This window comes from Salvelinus alpinus, chromosome 8 (assembly GCF_045679555.1).
Source record: "Salvelinus alpinus chromosome 8, SLU_Salpinus.1, whole genome shotgun sequence".
NCBI lineage: Eukaryota > Metazoa > Chordata > Actinopteri > Salmoniformes > Salmonidae > Salvelinus > Salvelinus alpinus.
Window position 1 is genome coordinate 58,941,705 of NC_092093.1, and position 24,300 is coordinate 58,966,004.

At 47.4% G+C, this 24,300-nt stretch overlaps 1 protein-coding gene across 8 annotated transcripts in view; it reads left to right on the plus strand.

Annotated features, from left to right (window-relative positions):
* The window catches only part of LOC139583365 (receptor-type tyrosine-protein phosphatase mu-like), a 309,931-nt gene that overhangs the window by 83,015 nt on the left and 202,616 nt on the right, over positions 1-24,300 (plus strand). For all 8 annotated transcript variants that reach the window (XM_071414354.1, XM_071414355.1, XM_071414358.1 and 5 more), the window contains exons 3-4: positions 13,683-13,960; positions 20,502-20,580. In XM_071414354.1, the coding sequence (XP_071270455.1) occupies positions 13,683-13,960; positions 20,502-20,580 (357 nt within the window). The remainder of the gene's footprint in view (positions 1-13,682; positions 13,961-20,501; positions 20,581-24,300) is intronic.

Consider the following 24,300-nt stretch of genomic DNA (forward strand, 5'->3'; position numbering starts at 1 on the left):
CTGGAGAGCTACCGTCCTATAGGTTCACCCCAACCCTGTTCCTGGAGAGCTACCGTCCTATAGGTTCACCCCAACCCTGTTCCTGGAGACCCCTGCACTAAAGCAATACTGCAACTACAAAAAACTGCGAAGGAATACACTTAATGGCCTAAATGCAAAGCCTTATGTTTGGGGCAAATTGCAATTTTTGAGTTGACTGCCTCCTTCATTTCAAGCATGGTGGTGGCTGTATCATGGTATTGGTATTTTTGACATCGACAAATACTGGAGTTTTTCAGTTTAAAAAGAAACAGGATGGAGCTAAGGCAAAATCCTAGAGGTATACCTGTTTCTATCTTTACACCAGAGACCGGGAGAGGAATTCACCTTTCAGCAGGACAATAACCTACAGCACAAGGCCAAATCTACACTGGTGTTGCTTACGAAGAAGACTGAATGTTCCTGGCCAAGATATAGTTTTGACTTAAATCTGCTTGAAAATCAATGGCAAGACTTGAAAATTGCTGTCAAGTCATGATCCCCAACATCTTGACAGAGATTGAAGAATTTTGAAAAAAATAATGGGCAAATATTCCACCATCCAGGTGTGCAAGTCTCTTAGAGTTCCCCGAAAAGACTCAGCTGTAATCAATGCCAATGTATTGACTCAGGGAGCTGAAACTAAAATATAGTCGTTGCATAAGGATTCAGCTCCCTGAGTCAATACATGTTAGAAACACCTTTGACATTGATTACAGCTGTGGGTCTTCTTGGGAAGTTTGTTTTATGTTCAAGTATATTGTGTAGATTGTTGACAAATCAATTTTAATCCTACTTTATAACAATCAAATATGAAGAAATCCAAGGGGTCTGAATACTTTTGCAAGGCACTGTATATCAATGCTATTACTCCCTTACCCATCGTCAAAGCTTTAAAGCTATTTGTTCTTAACTGACTTGCCTACTTAAAGGTTAAATAAAAAAATTAAAATGAAAAGCCACAGTCTGTCCTCCTGCATTGGCACCCTGAATATCTATATTGTATTTGTAATATCTGAAACCTAATTTCCGTAAGTAGTTGCACCTGGAAGGATGCACGACTGCACTGAGACAGTGTTATCTTATGGACTTTTACATTATTCCTGCTTAATAAATCCTGTATTTACCCCAGTCAACTGTTAACAGGGCCCATTGAAAAACACTTCCTGTTCTTTTACGCCGGACACGTGCAGGAAATGCAACATCAGGGACAGATTGTGCACAATCAATGCAGCTCTCTCGGTCATACTTCCTTCTGTTGACCAAAGTGTATTTTTTAAAAGGCCTCACTGTCCTTAGTCACTGTGTGTTCATTAGAGGGGGCTGTAGGCTCACTGGGCATGGCCAGGGAGTGACACTGCTGCTACCAATCTCAAGGTTCTCTGCCCCATTAGCAGTGCTAATGTAGTTGAAAGAGGCAGCCCATGCTCTGTAAATGGTGTTTCAGGAAGCACAGCAAAAAACATCTACAAAGTGTTTAGTTACGGAAAATAGCAGGAGCATGACTTGCTATGTCGCAAATAGCCTAACCCTGGCTGGAAAGGATAGGCATGGTAGACCTGGCACAGTGAGGGAGAGGTTGGCATCATGTGAAGCTGGATGGTGTGGCCAGTCGCTCTGCTCCCTCCCTGTCCAGCGCCCCACGACACAGGTGCCGCCCCTAAGCCGTGGACACCTGCCAGGCTGGGGAGCCAGCCGTCCCAGAATTCCACAGGGCACCTCTCTTGAGAGAGGGAAACGAGGACGCTTCTGTCTTGGAGCTGTTGGGTCTCCTTTTTACCGTGTTAGTTACTTCATAAGTGGATAGTTTGAAATGCTAATTTTGTATGGATGTTGAGTGTGGCTTTAAATATCATAGCAATTGTATTAAGGCCCTCCCTCGTTATACATTACCTGCAACAGTAATTGGCATATACCATTATTTAAAAAAGTTTAATTGAACCCATTTAAGAGCAAGACAAATAATTTCATTGCCACGTTCCTAATTGGATTTCAAAATGCAATGCTGTGCTGAACAGTTAATAGTTTCAAGAAGGGTTTGATTTTTTTTCTGTTTATTCCTCGTTCATCATGAATAGCTGATGAATGGGATTAAGTGCAGCACAGTTGCTCTCTATTCCAGTATCCACCATATAGTAAAGATTATTAGGCTCATAAAGTTAATCATGACTGTTCTTCTTCATGAGGGGCCTTTTCATTGGGAAACTTCTGCGTTCCCTGACCATATTTATACTGGTGCTTTGTATTGAAATGAGTTGTCAAAACTCAATAATCAGACGCCCCCTTTAGGCAAACACTCCCCATCCTGGCCCCGCTCTCTGGCTATTCATCACTGGGTCTTAAACATATCCCATTTCCAATAAGCCCAACTTCAATTTACAAAGTACTTTGCATGTGAAGGTTAATCAATAAGTGGACAAACAACACATCCTGGTTACAAGAGCAGAGCGCTGGGGCACCAGCCTGAATCAGTAATCTGTGCACGGCAAAATGGAAAGTGAACAACCCATCTGATTCTAAACAAATACGCTCATCAACGGAATCCCATGGGCAACGAAGTGTGTGTGTGTGTGTACACGTTTGCATGAGTGCATGCAAGGTTATAGCAGCGTTCGTTTGTCATGGCAGAGTATCATTTGAATCCATGAATTGTTATTGATTTGTGTACTTCCTAATAGTAAATGAAGCTTAGAGATTAAAGTTGTGTGTTGGAATATAAAGTGCCTTCTGAAAGTATTCAGACCCCTTGACTTTTAACACATTTTGTTAGGTTACAGCCTTATTCTAAAATGGATTGGGTTTTTTCCTCTATACACACTACCCCATAATGACATCACACTACCCAATAATGACAAAGCAAAAACAGGTTTTTAGGAATGTTTGCTAATTTATTCAAAATAAAAAACATTTCACTAAGTATTCAGACCCTTTACTTAGTACTTTGTTGAAGCACCTTTGGCAGTGATTACAGCCTTGATTATTCTTGGGTATGGAGCTACAAGCTTGACACACCTGTATTTGGGGAGTTTATCCCATTCTTCTCTGCAGATCCTCTGTCAGTTTGGATGGGGAGTGTTGCTGCACAGCTATTTTCAGGTCTCTCCATAGATGTTTGATCGGGTTCTAGTCTGGGCTCTGGCTGGGCCACTCAAGAACATTCAGACTTGTCTGGAAGCCACTCCTGCGTTGTCTTGGCTGTGTGCTTCGAGTTGTCCTGTTGGAAGGTGAACCTTCGCACCAGTCTGAGAACCTGTTCCTGAGCACTCAGATTTTCATCAAGGATCTCTCTGTACTTTACTCTGTTCATATTTTCCTCGATCCTGACTAGTCTCCCAATCCCTGCCGCTGAAAAACATCCCCACGGCATGATGCTGCCACCACCACGCTTCACCGTAGGGATGGTGCCAGGTTTCTTCTACCCCGATTGCTCAGTTCGGCCGGGCGGACAGCTCTAGAAAGAGTCTTGGTGGTTCCAAATTTCTTCCATTTAAGAATGATGGAGGCCACTGTGTTATTAGGACCTTTTTAAAGCTGCAGACATTTTGGGGTACACTTCCCCAGAGCTGTGCCTCGACACATCGGTCTCGGAGCTCTATGGACAATTCCTTCGACCTCATGGCTTGGTTTTTGCTCTGACGTTCGCTGTCAACTGTGGGACCTTATATACACAGGTGTGAGCTCAATTTCGTGTCTCATAGCAAAGGGTCTGAATACTTATAAAGATAAGGTATTTCAACCCACTTTTTTTTTTACATTTGCGAGCATTTCTTAAAACCTATTTTCACTTTGTCATTATGGGGTATTGTGTGTAGATTGATGAGAGGGAAAAATACAATTTACTCCATTTTAGAATAAGGCTATAACGTAACAAATTGGGGAAAAAGTCGAGGGGTTTGAATACTTTCCGAAGGCACTGTATGATAGACATTGAATCAGTCTGCCTTGTAGGACATGGGCCATTCATACCAAGACCTGGAGTACTCTGATTTGTCAGTCATCCTTGGTCAGGTTGTGATGCTAGACATAATTAGTGACCTCTGAGGTTTTAGATCCTGTCAGGTGTATTTTCTATATACTCATCTAGATGTAATTTCTGGAGATTGCAAAAAATTATATTGTTGTGCATGGGCGGACTGGCCTCCTGGCATTTTGGGCAAATGCCAGATGGGCTGAACCATTTTTAGCCTGTCTATCTGTGTGGGTTATGCTTAAAATGATTATCTGGCTAATACTGGGGGCCTGAAGGAAATAATTAGCTGGTGTGGGGCCCATTTCCAGGAAAGAAATGGGCCTGTGTGGGGGCTTCAAGGGAAGAAATTGCAGGGTGTGTTAGAAATTCCAGAACCGATTTCTGGTCCCAGTCCGCCCCTGCTATAGTGCAGTTTGCCCTCTCGTAGCACCTTAAATTGGGAGACAGGCTGGCATGTACTCTGAGACAGTTGTTTAGCTGCCAGACACTCTGTCCTCTGTCTCAAGATCCCGCTCTTCATTAGAATAAACTCTTCTCCCAGTCCCCATGCTTATTTTATGCAAGTGCATGGCGTCCTCAATGATATTGCATGGCCAAACGTTAATGATTAAAATCCAAGTTTTCTAATCCTTTTCCCCGTCGACGGGGCATTGATCCGTTCTCCGAGAGCCTCCCATGTAGAAAAATCTCATTACCAATCTCGCTGACTCGTAGGGAGCTGTTTACACGCCATAACAATTCCGCTGGAGTGGAACCAACAAGACAATTGCGCTGAGCTGTGCGGCCCGACCAATATTTCATCTTCGCATCGCTCTCTCTCTCTCGCTGCCTCAGCCCCACCCCACCCACTTGCACTGATCCACTCACTAACATGTTTAACCTCTTAAGTCATGTATCCTGCTAAAATATTTAAGGGCTCGTGTGAATGTGGCCTGATAGCTAGCGCCGTGCTCTTGCCCCTCCCTTTTCCCACCGTATAATGCCTCTTTAAACATGCATTAGCACAGCGCTTGTTCCATTCACCTGATATTAAGGCCACTATTATGCACTTGTTCATATCCCTTCCTTCTTTCCACCGAGAAGGCCGCATCGCCGCACTTAGTCCATAATCCATTCAGTAGAGGATTCATGGTCTAATTCATCCCTTAAAGAAAGGAAAACAAAAATATATAGTTTAGTTGCTTGTCATCCCACCAGAAAGTGATTGATTGTACGATCATTTGTGGGAGTAGAGAAAATTGGGTTCGTCCAATCGGTGTTTGACTCTTTCATTTTAAATGGTCATTCTTCTCTCTCCCATGTCAAAAGCTCAATGAGGGGGAAAAAAGAGCACATGAACATCAACTGACAAGGTCGATACCCGCTCATAATGGGAGCTGGAAATGGCAAACTAAAAAAAAGAATCATCTTGCACTCGCTCTCTCACTCTTTCTTTCGTACGCTCTCCTTCTCTAACACACACACACACACACACACACACACATACACACACACACACACACACACACACACACACACACACACACACACACACACACACACACACACACTCCATAGAAATAGAAAACATGACGGTTTTTTTGTATGACTGCAAAGCTCTGTTCTTTATGGAAATTACCCTCTGGTTGCTTTTAAAGTGTTTGTGTGTTAATTGGCTCTGAACCTGGCATTGTAGAGGAGAACAGTTTTTCCCCTGCTGAGTGTCTTTTAGACGACACTAAAACAATCCGGCCCTGATGTGCTTCTAAAATAGTTGGCAAATGATGTGATGTAATCAGAGCCTCCATTGCGTGTGGATTGGGATACAGTAAATAAGTAAGCTATGGAGATGGTGAAAATATAGGCTAGCTGATGTTTTTCACTACTGGTACGAATGGCAAGGGTCATATAGTATGTCTCACCGCTCGCTGCCTGAGGTGTGTTAGGTTTATGTCCAAAGTGAGACTCGCTGTGTGAATTCCTGCATTAGTTTGATGCTTTTTAAAATATTTATACCTCATGATTTCCAAAATTCAGAAGAAGCTGAAACTTGTAGTCTTCTTACCAACGCAACTGGTTCAGTTGAGCCTCCTTTTAACCTACTATTCTCACTCTCAGACGAGATGGTGAGGATACCGATGTAATGTAATGACCGGTGTTCAGGCAGTCGAGTAGCACTACACTGACAATGGATTCCTCCCTTTCTCACCATGCTGGTGATTTCACCCGTGGCGGACGCTCAGGCGCCAAACGCCCACTGTCTCTCTACCCACTGCTGTGTATCTCGTGATAAGGCCACGGCTCTCCGGCAACCCTTGAGCACCAAGGGTAAAGTCATCTGTGTCGGTTAGCGATTGTCATCAGCCAGTGCAACAATACAAATGATGCCAGTGGAGTTCCTGATTGGGTGACAGAATACTTGTAGCAGACATATCGCCAACAGATAGCCTCCTTTATTTCCACGGCTGAAAAATACAGTTTTATAACTCTAAGGAACAGGAACGGCACATGCCAGGTGTGTAATGTTCTTCCCATGCCAATTCCATTAGTTAGAATGCAGGCATAATGGTCTTTTTTTCACATTTCTCACATGGTTGGTGCCACTAAACTCTCAAGTGTATCGGAGAGCTTAGCAACTGGATTCAGTTCCAGACCACCTGGCAGTAGAGGAGGCTGATACCTGAGATCATAACTCTCTCTCACACACACACACACACACACACACACACACACACACACACACACACAGCACAAGGTTTTTACAAGAATCATGAATGGATGGAGCTTTATAAGTGACACAAATGCAAAGTTGAGTGAAATCTGGAAGTGTGTTAACTTGCTCTCATGCAACTTTTATACTCCAAATACTGTTAAGTTCAGCTAACTGAAGTTGCTTGTATAGTCATAAGATTTTATTTCATGCCACCTGGAAATACAGGTTGGTGAATAATTGATCATTTACATTTACATTTAAGTCATTTAGCAGACGCTCTTATCCAGAGCGACTTACAAATTGGTGCATTCACCTTATGATATCCAGTGGAACAACCACTTTACAATAGTGCATCTAACTCTTTTAAGGGGGGGGGGGGTTAGAAGGATTACTTTATCCTATCCTAGGTATTCCTTAAAGAGGTGGGGTTTCAGGTGTCTCCGGAAGGTGGTGATTGACTCCGCTGACCTGGCGTCGTGAGGGAGTTTGTTCCACCATTGGGGTGCCAGAGCAGCGAACAGTTTTGACTGGGCTGAGCGGGAACTGTACTTCCTCAGAGGTAGGGAGGCGAGCAGGCCAGAGGTGGATGAACGCAGTGCCCTTGTTTGGGTGTAGGGCCTGATCAGAGCCTGAAGGTACGGAGGTGCCGTTCCCCTCACAGCTCCGTAGGCAAGCACCATGGTCTTGTAGCGGATGCGAGCTTCAACTGGAAGCCAGTGGAGAGAGCGGAGGAGCGGGGTGACGTGAGAGAACTTGGGAAAGTTGAACACCAGACGGGCTGCGGCGTTCTGGATGAGTTGTAGGGGTTTAATGGCACAGGCAGGGAGCCCAGCCAACAGCGAGTTGCAGTAATCCAGACGGGAGATGACAAGTGCCTGGATTAGGACCTGCGCCGCTTCCTGCGTGAGGCAGGGTCGTACTCTGCGAATGTTGTAGAGCATGAACCTACAGGAACGGGTCACCGCCTTGATGTTAGTTGAGAACGACAGGGTGTTGTCCAGGATCACGCCAAGGTTCTTAGCACTCTGGGAGGAGGACACAATGGAGTTGTCAACCGTGATGGCGAGATCATGGAACGGGCAGTCCTTCCCCGGGAGGAAGAGCAGCTCCGTCTTGCCGAGGTTCAGCTTGAGGTGGTGATCCGTCATCCACACTGATATGTCTGCCAGACATGCAGAGATGCGATTCACCACCTGGTTATCAGAGGGGGGAAAGGAGAAGATTAATTGTGTGTCGTCTGCATAGCAATGATAGGAGAGACCATGTGAGGATATGACAGAGCCAAGTGACTTGGTGTATAGCGAGAATAGGAGAGGGCCTAGAACAGAGCCCTGGGGGACACCAGTGGTGAAAGCACGTGGTGCGGAGACAGATTCTCGCCACGCCACCTGGTAGGAGCGACCTGTCAGGTAGGACGCAATCCAAGCGTGGGCCGCGCCGGAGATGCCCAGCTCGGAGAGGGTGGAGAGGAGGATCTGATGGTTCACAGTATCAAAGGCAGCCGATAGGTCTAGAAGGATGAGAGCAGAGGAGAGAGAGTTAGCTTTAGCAGTGCGGAGCGCCTCCGTGACACAGAGAAGAGCAGTCTCAGTTGAATGACTAGTCTTGAAACCTGACTGATTTGGATCAAGAAGGTCATTCTGAGAGAGATAGCAGGAGAGCTGGCCAAGGACGGCACGTTCAAGAGTTTTGGAGAGAAAAGAAAGAAGGGATACTGGTCTGTAGTTGTTGACATCGGAGGGATCGAGTGTAGGTTTTTTCAGAAGGGGTGCAACTCTCGCTCTCTTGAAGACGGAAGGGACGTAGCCAGCGGTCAAGGATGAGTTGATGAGCGAGGTGAGGTAAGGGAGAAGGTCTCCGGAAATGGTCTGGAGAAGAGAGGAGGGGATAGGGTCAAGCGGGCAGGTTGTTGGGCGGCCGGCCGTCACAAGACGCGAGATTTCATCTGGAGAGAGAGGGGAGAAAGAGGTCAAAGCACAGGGTAGGGCAGTGTGAGCAGAACCAGCGGTGTCATTTGACTTAGCAAACGAGGATCGGATGTCGTCGACCTTCTTTTCAAAATGGTTGACGAAGTCATCAGCAGAGAGGGAGGAGGGGGAGGAGGGGGAGGAGGATTCAGGAGGGAGGAGAAGGTGGCAAAGAGCTTCCTAGGGTTAGAGGCAGATGCTTGGAATTTAGAGTGGTAGAAATTGGCTTTAGCAGCAGAGACAGAAGAGGAGAATGTAGAGAGGAGGGAGTGAAAGGATGCCAGGTCCGCAGGGAGGCGAGTTTTCCTCCATTTCCGCTCGGCTGCCCGGAGCCCTGTTCTGTGAGCTCGCAATGAGTCGTCGAGCCACGGAGCAGGAGGGGAGGACCGAGCCGGCCTGGAGGATAGGGGACATAGAGAGTCAAAGGATGCAGAAAGGGAGGAGAGGAGGGTTGAGGAGGCAGAATCAGGAGATAGGTTGGAGAAGGTTTGAGCAGAGGGAAGAGATGATAGGATGGAAGAGGAGAGAGTAGCGGGGGAGAGAGAGCGAAGGTTGGGACGGCGCGATACCATCCGAGTAGGGGCAGTGTGGGAAGTGTTGGATGAGAGCGAGAGGGAAAAGGATACAAGGTAGTGGTCGGAGACTTGGAGGGGAGTTGCAATGAGATTAGTGGAAGAACAGCATCTAGTAAAGATGAGGTCAAGCGTATTGCCTGCCTTGTGAGTAGGGGGGGAAGGTGAGAGGGTGAGGTCAAAAGAGGAGAGGAGTGGAAAGAAGGAGGCAGAGAGGAATGAGTCAAAGGTAGACGTGGGGAGGTTAAAGTCACCCAGAACTGTGAGAGGTGAGCCATCCTCAGGAAAGGAACTTATCAGGGCGTCAAGCTCATTGATGAACTCTCCAAGGGAACCTGGAGGGCGATAAATGATAAGGATGTTAAGCTTGAAAGGGCTGGTAACTGTGACAGCATGGAATTCAAAGGAGGCGATAGACAGATGAGTCAGGGGAGAAAGAGAGAATGTCCACTTGGGAGAGATGAGGATCCCAGTGCCACCACCCCGCTGACCAGAAGCTCTCGGGGTGTGCGAGAACACGTGGGCAGACGAGGAGAGAGCAGTAGGAGTAGCAGTGTTATCAGTGGTAATCCATGTTTCCGTCAGTGCCAAGAAGTCGAGGGACTGGAGGAAAGCATAGGCTGAGATGAACTCTGCCTTGTTGGCCGCAGATCGGCAGTTCCAGAGGCTGCCTGATCATAACAAAATACTCAAACATTATTAGCAGTAAAACAACTTATTTTAACAAATGGCATTCCTATATCAACACAAGCAGTGTGGTGAGTCTTGAAGAAACAGAGATGGAATATTCCAGAACACTTTATATTCTAGGACCTTATATCACTTCAGATGACCTTGAGCACCCCATAGTCTCTCTGAGGGATTTAACTTTTGTCTATGAAATTCAAATGGCGCAACATTGCCTCCTTGTCTCGTCTGTTTCTTTTCCCCCTGGAATATGACAGCTCTGAAAATAAAACGTATATCAAAAGAGAGAGAGATAAAGGACAACATGAAAGGGGCAAACAATCCCTTGAAAGGTGCTCTGTTGTTTCAGTAGTTGTTTCAAGGCAACCAGGAAGAGCATGTGCCTCCACTTATGAAAGGGTGTCCCTCTTTTCTATTGGTCTTGTGAACAAATATATATATAGTGAGTTGGAAAGGACAGAAATTGTGCTTCTGATCATGGCACAGGAGTTATGCCAAACGGAAGGCTAAAATGCAGCTTACCGCTATGCTCTGAAGGCACATTAGAGAGGACTCTAGTAATTAAAAGGCATAGTTTAGATATCATGTCAACGATTGGTGATGGAAGTTAATTTACGAGTTATGAAAGACTGAATCCCTTGAGGGAGCAGTGTTTTTCTGACAAGGCTGTCAAAAAAAAATGAACTGGACCACTTTCCTAAACTGTATCTACAAACACCATTTTGTCATTTTTATCTTGGCAATGAACTTGCCAACATACTTTATAATGACCCAGCTCCGTACTCTTCAGTCTTCCTGTGTACTAACAACCAGCAACCATGCGAGAAACATTGGAATATGAAATTAATTGGAAGAAATCGTTGACGCCGGTGATCTGGTGGCCATGGGAACCGGTGCTGTGCCTCGAGCTTGGTCGTTATCATTGGCAGATGTACTGGTGTGTTCATCGCCAGGGGCGACAGAGTTCTGAGTTTTTGAGGTCAAGAGTGTAGCATGGATTTGGGTTTTGGTTGTGGCCTGGGTGTTGGATGATGTCTGTCATCAGAAGATATCATATCTGTGTGTTCGGTAGAAGCAACAGGGAGCATATGAGCCAGCTCGAGTGTAGTAGTGAGTATGTATAGCCAGAAGTCAGATTGAACCGATTTACAAGGGTCTTTTGGTGAGCAGTGAGCTCTCATACCCATGAAATGACTAAACGGACGTTGATGCCAACTATGAGCCCAGTGGTTTAAAGAATTTTGTAATGGAGAGGGGGAACCGCCAATTCTAAAAAGGATTACACCCCCACCCCACTACAGTTTTTATCAACCTTAAACACAATCCCAGAGACTGCCTGAGTTGTCTGGGCTCCTTAACACAATTCCATCATTATTATGGAAGATCAAATTACCCCTCTCGTAGCTGCAGGCCATAGGCAAGATTTGCTTGGGAAATGAGAGGGGAGGGTGCACATTTAACACCCTGATCTGCAATTTAATCTGAATTAAGTGGGAAAAGGCTCACTTTAGTGCACAATAATGTACACGTCACAGGAGGGCAGCCTCTGTCTTATTAATACTACAGCCAGGGAGAGGGAGGTACTATCGTTGGGTCATAGTTTGATGTGTAATTACAAAGAGGCCGGCGGATGACCCTGGCGCGAGGGACTGACTCACCTTGGATGACAAGCTGGAGCGACAACTACAGTAAAACTTGTTGCATGTATAGAGCTCTTCAACGTGTCTTTTGTTCACCACTTCTAGGTTGAAGGCCTCAGATCCTTCCGAGCATTGCAAACAGTAGGAAGAGGTTGAATTTTAAGGCCACGGCTCTGTTTTAAATTGGACAAAATATACATAAACAACGTTCTTTGTCCCAACGTGGTCTTCCGATTATCGCCAGACATCCATTCAAAGCAAACTGTTCTTGTTTCGCCAACCCTTTCGCCATCATAGGTACTGGCTTGGAAATTGAGAATTTTTGAAATTTTTCAACAACGGTCCTCAACCCTAAAAGTGGTGTGGTCAAGGGCGTCCATTTGTTGCTCCTGGATTTGTCCGTGGTGTACCCTTCACTACCTCCAGACCGTATCGATTCCTCCCACTCCTCCTTCCGCTCTGCACTCTAGCCCTGGAAGGCCAACGCTGGAGCACAAATGGACTAATGAGAGTTCTGCCGATGAGACGCTGAAGCCCTATGTACTGGGCACTTCAACGTTGCCATGGCAGAGAGCGTTCTACCGGCTTTAATGGAAGTGGGGAAGGAAGGCCAAGGACAAAGTGGTCCCTTCCCTGTTCTCTTCTCCACTCAGGATCAATGTGCCTAGGATCTCTATGAACCCCCCCTAAATCCTTCACTATCCCCATCGTCTAGGCTTTTAGGGCATGACGGGGGTCGTTAGCGACTGAACCTTCAGTAAGGAAAAGCAGAAAAATATATAAATAGAAGTAATGGAGCTGTATACATTAGTGACACTTGAGACTTTCAGATATGCCACTGTGCTGTTTGGGCATACTGCACTTAGTGAGGAGAATTTCAATGACAATTCTGATTCATTGTTGGTGGGCCGTACATTCCACTCCTACACTCAATCTCCCTGTTAGTTTTGTACATCACGCTTATTTTTTAGAAAGAAACAACAATCGGCATATACACAGTAGCTACTGTAGAGAGAGTCTATATTTCTATCTCAGCTCGGGAATACCAGTTTGTGTAGATAATGAACACCTAGTAGACGAGCCAGAACAATGGCCGAGGGCCTTTTGCAGTAAAACAAACACCACGCTCCGCTTTTTGCCCATTAAAAAAAGTGTTGAAACGGCCCTTTAAATGAGCTGAGAGCACGCCAGGGTCTTTCAAAGCTTCGTCCACGGAGAGGACCCAGAGCATAGAAATATAATGAATAGAAGGGGCTTGGAACCTCCTAACCATGGCAGAGGAAACAAGGGGTGAAGAGAAGATAAAGGGGAAAAGAAGATGTCCGCCTCAGTCAGAACAACAGTTAATGAATAACCGCAACGTGACATTAAGAGAACCTCTCCCATATCCGGCAACCCATACTGACTAGTGACTCATTCATAGAAATAGAAGGAATATAATGGGAATCCCCATTCAAGTTGCCATGGTTAGAGGTTCAAAGCCCGTTCTATTGATTGTATGACTGAGTCCCATCCTGGCAACCCATGCTGACTAGTGAGAGGTTCTCTTAATGTTACGTTGTGGTTATTCATTAACTGTTGTTCTGACTGAGGCGGACATCTTCTTATCCCCTTTATCTTCTCTTCACCCCTGTTTCCTTTGTCATGGTCTTGTTATGAAGTATACAGGCTTTGTTAACGTATCAACAAACCTTGATTTAGTGTTGCCATAATCACGTCAGTTATGAAGTGGTAGATTTGGATACAGTAATTAACGTACAGTATGTGCTGTGTTCGATGTGTTGATGTCATATTTTCCTGTTTCTGAATCCAACAGCTGGCCAGGTTATCTTCTACAAACACGTAGCCTGCTGATTAGGCCATACGTAAATCATTGAAAGCAGCACCTATTTTACTGTATCTACCTCCAACTGTCAAATATGTTTCTACTGGATTACCTCCCTGTCTAATTCATATTTAGGACATCAATAATTGTCATGATTTAGCAGTGCAACTCATGCTCATTTAAAACGGTTTGAATCGGTGACATCTTAAATGCACTTGATTTCTAGTCAAGTTTATTCAAGTCATTTATAGGTATTAGTGTGTTTAGTAGTTTCACTGACTAACTCTCCTCTCTCTTCCCCCCCCCCCAAGGTTCAGCCTTCATGATGGTCAACACCAGCGGACGTTCCTCGGGCCAGAAGGCCCAGCTGCTCATGCCTCAGCTCAAAGAGAACGACACCCACTGCATCATCTTCCAGTACTATGTGGCGGGCCAGCGCGAGGGCGCCAACCCGGGCCGGCTCAACATCTACATTAAGGAGAACAACAGTCCGCTGGGCATCCCCGTGTGGAACGCCTCCGGCCCCGCCCACCCCACCTGGCGCCAGGTGGAGCTGGCTGTCAGCACCTTCTGGCCCAACTTCTACCAGGTGAGATGGGATGGGGGTTAGTAAGATGGGGCAGGGGATGGGAGTTATTAAGTTGGGGATGGGGTTAGTAAGATGGGGCTGGGAGGTTAGTAAGATGGGGCTGGGAGGTTAGTAAGATGAGGCTGGGGGTGGGGGTTAGTAAGATGAGGCTGGGGGTGGGGGTTAGTAAGATGAGGCTGGGGGTGGGGGTTAGTAAGATGAGGCTGGGGGTGGGGGTTACATTTACATTTACATTTAAGTCATTTAGCAGACGCTCTTATCCAGAGCGACTTACAAATTGGTGCATCCACCTTATGATATCCAGTGGAACAACCACTTTACAATAGTGCATCTAACTCTTTTAAGGGGGGGGGGGGGGTTAGAAGGATTACTTTATCCTATCCTAGGTATTCCTTAAAGAGGTGGGGTTTCAGGTGTCTCCGGAAGGTGGTGATTGACTCCGCTGACCTGGCGTCGTGAGGGAGTTTGTTCCACCATTGGGGTGCCAGAGCAGCGAACGGTTTTGACTGGGCTGAGCGGGAACTGTACTTCCTCAGAGGTAGGGAGGCGAGCAGGCCAGAGGTGGATGAACGCAGTGCCCTTGTTTGGGTGTAGGGCCTGATCAGAGCCTGAAGGTACGGAGGTGCCGTTCCCCTCACAGCTCCGTAGGCAAGCACCATGGTCTTGTAGCGGATGCGAGCTTCAACTGGAAGCCAGTGGAGAGAGCGGAGGAGCGGGGTGACGTGAGAGAACTTGGGAAGGTTGAACACCAGACGGGCTGCGGCGTTCTGGATGAGTTGTAGGGGTTTAATGGCACAGGCAGGGAGCCCAGCCAACAGCGAGTTGCAGTAATCCAGACGGGAGATGACAAGTGCCTGGATTAGGACCTGCGCCGCTTCCTGTGTGAGGCAGGGTCGTACTCTGCGAATGTTGTAGAGCATGAACCTACAGGAACGGGTCACCGCCTTGATGTTAGTTGAGAACGACAGGGTGTTGTCCAGGATCACGCCAAGGTTCTTAGCACTCTGGGAGGAGGACACAATGGAGTTGTCAACCGTGATGGCGAGATCATGGAATGGGCAGTCCTTCCCCGGGAGGAAGAGCAGCTCCGTCTTGCCGAGGTTCAGCTTGAGGTGGTGATCCGTCATCCACACTGATATGTCTGCCAGACATGCAGAGATGCGATTCGCCACCTGGTTATCAGAAGGGGGAAAGGAGAAGATGAATTGTGTGTCGTCTGCATAGCAATGATAGGAGAATGATAGGTTAGTAAGATGGGGGTTAGTAGGCTGGGGGTGGGGGTGGGGGTTAGTAAGATGAGGCTGGGGTGGGGGTTAGTAAGATGGTGGCTGGGGGCTGGGGGTTGGGGTTAGTAATATGGGGCGGGGGGTGGGGGTTAGTAAGATGGGGTGGGGGTTAGTGGAACCCTGACCTGTTCACCGGACGTGCTACCTGTCCCAGACCTGCTGTTTTCAACTCTCTAGAGACCGCAGGAGCGGTAGAGATACTCTTAATGATCGGCTATGAAAAGCCAACTGACATTTACTCCTGAGGTGCTGACTTGCGGCAACTACTGTGATTATTATTATTTGACCATGCTAGTCATTTATGAACATTTGAACATCTTGGCCATGTTCTGTTATAATTTCCACCCGGCACAGCCAGAAGAGGACTGGCCACGCCTCATAGCCTGGTTCCTCTCTAGGTTTCTTCCTAGGTTTTGGCCTTTCTAGGGAGTTTTTCCTAGCCACCGTGCTTCTACACCTGCATTGCTTGCTGTTTTGGGGTTTTAGGCTGGGTTTCTGTACAGCACTTTGAGATATCAGCTGATGTAAGAAGGGCTATATAATTAAGGGGGGAGGGGGTTAGTAAGATGGGGCTGGGGGGTTAGTAAGATGGGGCTGGGGGGTTAGTAAGATGGGGCTGGGGGGTTAGTAAGATGGGGATGGGGCTGGGGGGTTAGTAAGATGGGGCGGGTGGTGGGGGTTAGTAAGATGGGGATGGGGGTGAGGGGGTTAGTAAGATGGGTTGGGGCTGGGGGGTTAGTAAAATGGGGCGGGGGTTAGTAAGATGGGGCAGGTGGTTGGGGTTAGTAAAATGGGGTGGGGGTTAGTAAGATGGGGCAGGGGGAGGGGGTTAGTAAGATGGGGATGGGGCTGAGGGGGTTAGTAAGATGGGGGAGGGGGTTAGTAAGATGGGGGAGGGGGTTAGTAAGATGGGGGAGGGGGTTAGTAAGATGGGGGAGGGGGTTAGTAAGATGGGATGGGGCTGGAGGTTAGTAAGATGGGGCGAGGGATGGGGGTTAGTAAGATGGGGTAGGGGGTGGGGGTTAGTAAGATGGGGTAGGGGGTGGGGGTTAGTAAGATGGGGCAGGGGGTGGGGGTTAGTAAGATTGGGCAGGGGGTGGGGGTTAGTAAGATGGGGCTGGGGGAGGGGTTTAGTAAGATGGGGCGAGGGATGGGGGTTAGTAAAATGAGGTGGGGGTTAGTAAGATGAGGTTGGGGGTTAGTAAGATGGGGCAGGGGGTGGGGGTTAGTAAGATGGGGCAGGAGGTGGGGGTTAGTAAGATGGGGCAGGAGGTGGGGGTTAGTAAGATGGGGCAGGAGGTGGGGGTTAGTAAGATGGGGCAGGGGGTTAGTAAGATGGGGCAGGAGGTGGGGGTTAGTAAGATGGGGGAGGGGGTTAGTAAGATGGGGGAGGGGTTAGTAAGATGGGGGAGGGGGTTAGTAAGATGGGGCAGGGGGTTAGTAAGATGGGGCAGGGGGTTAGTAAGATGGGGCAGGGGGTTAGTAAGATGAGGTGGGGGTTAGTAAGATGGGGCAGGGCGTTAGTAAGATGGGGCAGGGCGTTAGTAAGATGGGGATGGGGTGGGGGTTAGTAAGATGGGGATGGGGCTATTAAAAGGGCACATAGAACATAGGGGGTATGGTTGTCTTTAAGGGCCCTACTGTTCAGGAAATGTAATGTTTTGTTCAAGTCAAAGTCCTGTTGTACTGTGGCCAGGTAGGAAACAGTAGACAGTGTTGTTTTGCTCTGGGGGGCTGTACATCCAGACTGATGTAACTGATGTAGAGGTAATGTGGGTGGAGATGAGAACCCATCAGACATGTTCCCAGCAAGAGATCCATTTTTAAACACCGCCCATTAGCATGGCATAATAATATTCAACTCTGTCAGAGTCCATGTGTTGTCATTGCAGCTCTATGGCAGTACAGTAGATACATTCTCCCAAGGTCTCTGGAGGTCAAACCACTTTCTAGCATCACTCTCAGGCTGCAGAGCTGCGGATTTCCAGCCCAGGAAATTACCGCTCACACCAAATGTTTGGTTTCCTCCCACACAGGGTCACAGACACGCGCGCGCAGGGTCAGCATTGCCAGTGCTGACACAATGGAAACACACACAGGCCTGTGAGGTTTTCCCTTCGAGAGACTGATGGGGAAGAGGGATAAATACTTCTCCACGTTTCCCCAGAGAAATCACCTCCACCTGTTCCCCAGAGAAATCACCTCCACCTGTTCCCCAGAGAAATCACCTCCACCTGTTCCCCAGAGAAATCACCTCCACCTGTTCCCCAGAGAAATCACCTCCACCTGTTCCCCAGAGAAATCACCTCCACCTGTTCCCCAGAGAAATCACCTCCACCTGTTCCCCAGAGAAATCACCTCCACCTGTTCCCCAGAGAAAGAGCGCCAGGAGGGTCATCTCTTCTACATCTGTTATTATGCATGAGATCAGCCTTTTGTTCTTAGGAAGTTTCAAAAACTTACTGACAACACATTTTGTAAAAGATGTGGAGAATCTGATGTTCCACTAAGGACAACATGTAGTAAAGTAATAAACACGAACACCAGAGGAGCACTACTCACTTTAGATTCCACATTATGCAAAAGAAAAGCAAACTTAGTTCTCCAGCACCCACTAACCACATGAACGTTTTCATGGCTAATTGAGCTCATTAACGAGATGCAGCTAATGTAGGAGATAAACCAAAACACGAGGGCATGAGGGGGAGGGCGGGAGGAGGAGGGGAGGGCGGGAGGAGGAGGGGGAGGGAGGGGTGTTTGGGGGTCCGCCGGGGTCGAGCAGGTTGCTTAGCATCACCACGGCGACAAACATTAACAACCTGAGATTTAATTACCTCTGCGGCACGTCGTGACATTTCACACTCTGGTGTTTACTTTTCATTTCCTTTTTGAAAATTAGGCCCTCGTAAAGGCATAATTAGCGGCCGAGGCGTCTGCCGTCGCTCAAAAGGAAGCGAGAGAGAGGAGGAGAGGGATGGAAGTCTATTAAAACCCATTTGAATGGTTTTAATAAAGGCATCTCGTTTGGCCTCCGCTCAACAATGTTATCTTGTGGCTAATGACTCATTTTCATCCTCTTTGTTTGCGGTGCATTGGGACTAGTGTGTTTGGGTCCTCCATGGTAACACACACAGAAAAGGCAATTTTTAAGCAGGTTCCATTGGACTAGGTATGGTCCCTCAACAATACATCCTACTTCAGCTGATGTGGTAGGCTTGAGGAATGGAGTAAAGATCATTTCGACATCCAGTTCTGGGCTTTGGACATCAGACTGATATGAGGTGTGCATGCACACAGCTGTGAGGCCTAGGGTTGTGTCCTAAATGGTTCCCTATTCCCTACTTTTGACCAGGGCCCTATATAGGGAATATGGTGTTGTTTTGATGCTGTCTACCTCACTGTGTCTGCTGTATTGAAGGAGTTTGAACATAATCATGGGTAGCATGGGAGCTGGATATAAAGTGTAGCCTATAGCGTTGCAATCTCCTCTAAATTGATTTGTCCTTGGGACGTATTCTGCTTAGATCACAAATCACATTTTATTTGTCAAATGCTTCATAAACAACAGGTGTAGACTAACAGTGATGCTTACTTACGGGTCCTTTTCCAACAATGCAGAGATAAAGATAAAATAATAGTAGCAGAAATGGTGACACTAGGAATAAATGCACAGTGAATAATGAATAACAAGGACTGTAAGCCCCCCTTTGACTGTTTAGAGTACAAGGAAACACATTTTATTTGATCAGTTTCATTTGACACTCTTGCCTCTTGTCTACCCAGACAATTGTTTTGGTTTGGGTGTTCTTGCATCCACTGACCTCATATCTGGGCCCCACATAGTTCTGTTATCTTAAGTGTTTGTTTTTGCTGTTCGGAAACTTTGAACACTGGGACTTCCATGGCGGGGGCTTTTCAGTTTTGATCTTAACTAGACACTTGCCATCCATAGCCAACGGACCTATTGTCTCGCTTGACCTCATTTCTGTCTTCTGTGACCGAGTCAAGTCAGATAGTCAGGGTTGACTTAGTGGCTGCGCTTCATACCAGGAAGTTGTTCCCTTCTGCCCTTGTTCACTCCCCATCACTGAACAAAACAGGACTCGATAGGTTAAGAACAATATGGCGACCTTAACTAGGCATCAGTATTCTTTACAGCTGTCCAGTTGTCTCACATCCGTGAAGGGGAGAGAACTAGGGCAAAGGGGAGAGAACTAGGGCAAAGGGGAGAGAACTAGGGCAAAGGGGAGAGAACTAGGGCAAAGGGGAGGGAACTAGGGCAAAGGGGAGGGAACAACTTCATGGAATAGATCACAGCCATTGACTGAGTGATAAAGAGGAGGGAGGGAGGATCACAGGAAAGAGGTCCTGCCGCTCTGCTTTCTGACCAATGGAAGGGCTCTGATGTACAGTAAACCAAGTGGGGTGGGCAGGGTGCCAGAACCTCTGCTCAGCATGAACAGGAAGGCGGCCCCTGCGTCTTTAAGCAGCTGCATCCTGAGAGATAAGGGCCATGGTGGGGGGGGGGGGTTGTAACAACCCAACAGCATTGGGGAAATAGAGAAGCAGACATCACTCTACTGGGAAATAGAGGAGCAGACATCACTCTACTGGGAAATAGAGGAGCAGACATCGCTCTACTGGGAAGTGGAGGAGCAGACATCGCTCTACTGGGAAGTGGAGGAGCAGACATCGCTCTACTGGGAAATGGAGGAGCAGACATCGCTCTACTGGGAAATGGAGGAGCAGACATCGCTCTACTGGGAAGTGGAGGAGCAGACATCGCTCTACTGGGAAGTGGAGGAGCAGACATCGCTCTACTGGGAAGTGGAGGAGCAGACATCGCTCTACTGGGAAGTGGAGGAGCAGACATCGCTCTACTGGGAAGTGGAGGAGCAGACATCGCTCTACTGGGAAGTGGAGGAGCAGACATCGCTCTACTGGGAAGTAGACTGTATCATTTCCCGGCTTCTCCCTTCTCCCTCACTCAACATGCAGGGAATGGAAGCACAGGAGCCATCTCGGTCTGTTTTCCGTCTCATGGATTGAATAATGGTGGCGACTCTCTCCAACCGATGCTTACACCCATCCAAAGCTTTTAAATCCATGATGGGGACTGTGTAGAGCATTGGGAGGAAATGAGCCTTCTCTATGGCCAGTTTTCTAGATCACAGGAAGTGCACTAGGGATGCTCTTTATGTTTGTGCCTACTACCAACCTCTCACCTCCCTCTCTTTCTCTCCTCCCCTCTGCAGATTGTCTTTGAGGCTGTGAGCACAGGACAACGAGGCCTACTGGCCATCAAGGGCATCATCTTGCAAGGCCACCAGTGCAGTAAGTCTCCATTGCTACGCACGCACGCACACAATGAATGTGTTATGTATTCAAGTCCCATAACTCACTGGGTTATCACTCTTCAGGCCCCCCCCTCCCTAATCTCTCGCTCCTCACTAGTTATATTGCTGTCACCTACCGACCCATGTCTTTGCTATATAGTGAACTCCATATAGGTATGTTACTGGGCAATGTATTTCCAGCCCGTCCTGTGACATGAATGAAGCCAGGATATACTACACAGCCCGTCATATTAAATGTGTTTCACTGAGACAAAGGCAAAAAGAGGGGAGGGGAGCAAGCATCCTGTCATTCTCCTGCTCTCCAGGAAAGACTCCCTGATACACAATCCTCCCCCAGATTTGTGAAATTCTGTGCGAGTAAGCTAGACTAAATGCCTCGGATAGAACTCACAGATCTGCTTAGCCATGTAGCCAGGTGCCGAGGAAGACCCCTCTGCCGAGGAACACCACTCCACATGTGTGAGGATTCACTCTGAGTGCGTAGATTGGTCTTCACACCGCACACATTATGTTGAATGAAGATATAAACACCCAGAAACATCTCACATTTTTCTGCATCACATTTCAGTTTTGTATATTTGTTTTATTAGCAACGTTGCTGCGTAGATGTATGACTTTCCAAGGGCACTCAACAGATTACGTGTCAACAAAGAGAGGTACTTAGCTCATGAGACCGTTGACTTCTTTTTGAGTTTGGCCCAGGTTCAGGTTTGTTTCCCAGGTGAAGCAGGGCAATACCATTAGCCCTCAGCTCCAAAGATTGGGGGAGTGCTGAGCTGGGAGATATCAGGGCCGCAGTTACTTCACAAGAGCTTTTTTAATTGCCTACCACAGAGTTCCGTGGCGTGCACCTCATCTCAGATATCAGAATCAAGGTCGTCGCCTGCCACGGCCCGCCCGCTTCGAACACGGAGAGACAAGGGGGAGCTAATTAAAAAGTCCTTTACATAATTTGATTAGCATGGACTTTCATCCTTGCGTTAGTGAGGTGGTGATCCAACTTCCATTAGACATTCAGATTGACCCAGATACGTCAGCTTTGTTGTTAGTTCAGCTGCCTGACTAAGGGGACAAACCCCCCCCCCCCCCCCCCTTTATCTCTCTCTCACACACACACACACACACACACACACACACACACACACACACACACACACACACACACACACACACACACACACACACACACACACACACACACACACACACACACACACACGCACACAGTATCAACAAGGCTACAAGGAAGCATGTTTTGTTCCCTGTTTAGTGGCTTTCTTTCCTCTTTACCGTAGCCACTGCCCAAGCCTGAAGCGGGGTTGTTTTGTACGCATACAGTCCACACTCAAGGTTTCCAAACGGCCAAACATTCAATGAGATCCAGGGATATGGTGCAACAAAAATGTTTGTTCTTCTTATATCTAACAAAAAAATGATTCTCCAATCAACTTAAATCAGAGATTACTTGACATGGAAAATACATAATATGACCCGTTTGTATGTCTGTCTGTCTGTCTGTATGGTCAAAAAACTATACCGCTCCCGCGTCTAGCAAAGACTCCTCCCCCCGAAGGCCCAACTTCCTGCCTTTATCCTAACACACTTACTACAGCACAATGAATGGGCAAGAGGGGGGGAGGGGGCAAAAACTAAGTTACACTAACAACAAATTAATATATCTCAATCAGGTAAATATAAATTCTAAAGGTACATCCCTAATAAATTTTATTTTATATAGCCCTTCGTACATCAGCTAATATCTCGAAGTGCTGTACAGACACCCAGCCTAAAACCCCAAACAGCTAGTAATGCAGGTGTAGAAGCACGGTGTAGAAGCACGGTGGCTAGGAAAAACTCCCTAGAAAGGCCAAAACCTAGGAAGAAACCTAGAGAGGAACCAGGCTATGAGGGGTGGCCAGTCCTCTTCTGGCTGTGCCGGGTGGAGATTATAACAGAACTATGCCAAGATGTTCAAAAATGTTCATAAGTGACAAGCATGGTCAAATAATAATCATGAATAATTTTCAGTTGGCTTTTCATAGCCGATCATCAAGAGTTGAAAAACAACAGGTCTGGGACAGGTGGCGGTTCCATAACCGCAGGCAGAACAGCTGAAACTGGAATAGCAGCAAGGCCAGGCGGACTGGGGACAGCAAGGAGTCACCACGGGCGGCAGTCCCGACGCATGGTCCTAGGGCCCAGGTCCTCCGAGAGAAAGAAAGAGAGAAGGAGAAAATTAGAGAGAGCCAAGATTTTCAAAATGTTCATAAATGACAAGCATGGTCAAATAATAATCAGGAATAAATCTCAGTTGGCTTTTCATAGCCGATCATTAAGAGTTGAAAACAGCAGGTCTGGGACAGGTAGGGGTTCCGTAACCGCAGGCAGAACAGTTGAAACTGGAATAGCAGCAAGGCCAGGCGGACTGGGGACAGCAAGGCGTCACCACGGCCGGTAGTCCCGACGTATGGTCCTAGGGCTCAGGTCCTCCGAGAGAAAGAAAGAGAGAAGGAGAAAATTAGAGAGAGCCAAGATTTTCAAAATGTTCATAAATGACAAGCATGGTCAAATAATAATCAGGAATAAATCTCAGTTGGCTTTTCATAGCCGATCATTAAGAGTTGAAAACAGCAGGTCTGGGACAGGTAGGGGTTCCGTAACCACAGGCAGAACAGTTGAAACTGGAATAGCAGCAAGGCCAGGCGGACTGGGGACAGCAAGGTGTCATCATGCCCGGTAGTCCTGACGTATGGTCCTAGGGCTCAGGTTCACAGAGAGAAAGAGAGAACGAGAGAATTAGAGAGAGCATACTTAAATTCACACAGGACACTGGATAAGACAGGAGAAGTACTCCAGGTAACCAACTGACCCTAGCCCCCCGACACAAACTACTGCAGCATAAATACTGGAGGCTGAGACAGGAGCGGTCAGGAGACACTGTGGCCCCATCCGAAGAAACCCCCGGACAGGGCCAAATAGGAAGGATATAACCCCACCCACTTTGCCAAAGCACAGCCCCCGCACCACTAGAGGGAAATCCTCAACCACCAACTTACAATCCTGAGACAAGGCCGAGTATAGCCCACAAAGGTCTCCACCACAGCACAAACCAAGGGGGGGCGCCAACCCAGACAGGAAGATCACGTCAGTAACTCAACCCACTCAAGTGACGCACCCCTCCTAGGGACGGCATGAAAGAGCACCAGCAAGCCAGTGACTCAGCCCCTGTAACAGGGTTAGAGGCAGAGAATCCCAGTGGAGAGAGGGGAACCGGCCTGGCAGAGACAGCAAGGGCGGTTCGTTGCTCCAGAGCCTTTCCGTTCACCTTCACACTCCTGGGCCAGGCTACACTCAATCATATGACCTACTGAAGAGATAAGTCTTCAGTAAAGACTTAAAGGTTGAGACCGAGTCTGCGTCTCTCACATGGGTAGGCAGACTGTTCCATAAAAATGGAGATCTATAGGAGAAAGCCCTGCCTCCCGCTGTTTGCTTAGAAATTCTAGGGACAATTAGGAGGCCTGCGTCTTGTGACCGTAGCGTACGTATTGGTATGTACGGCAGGACCAACTCGGAAAGATAGGTAGGAGCAAGCCCATGTAACGCTTTATAGGTTAACAGTAAAACCTTGAAATCAGCCCTTGCCTTAACAGGAAGCCAGTGTAGGGAAGCTAGCACTGGAGTAATATGATCAAAT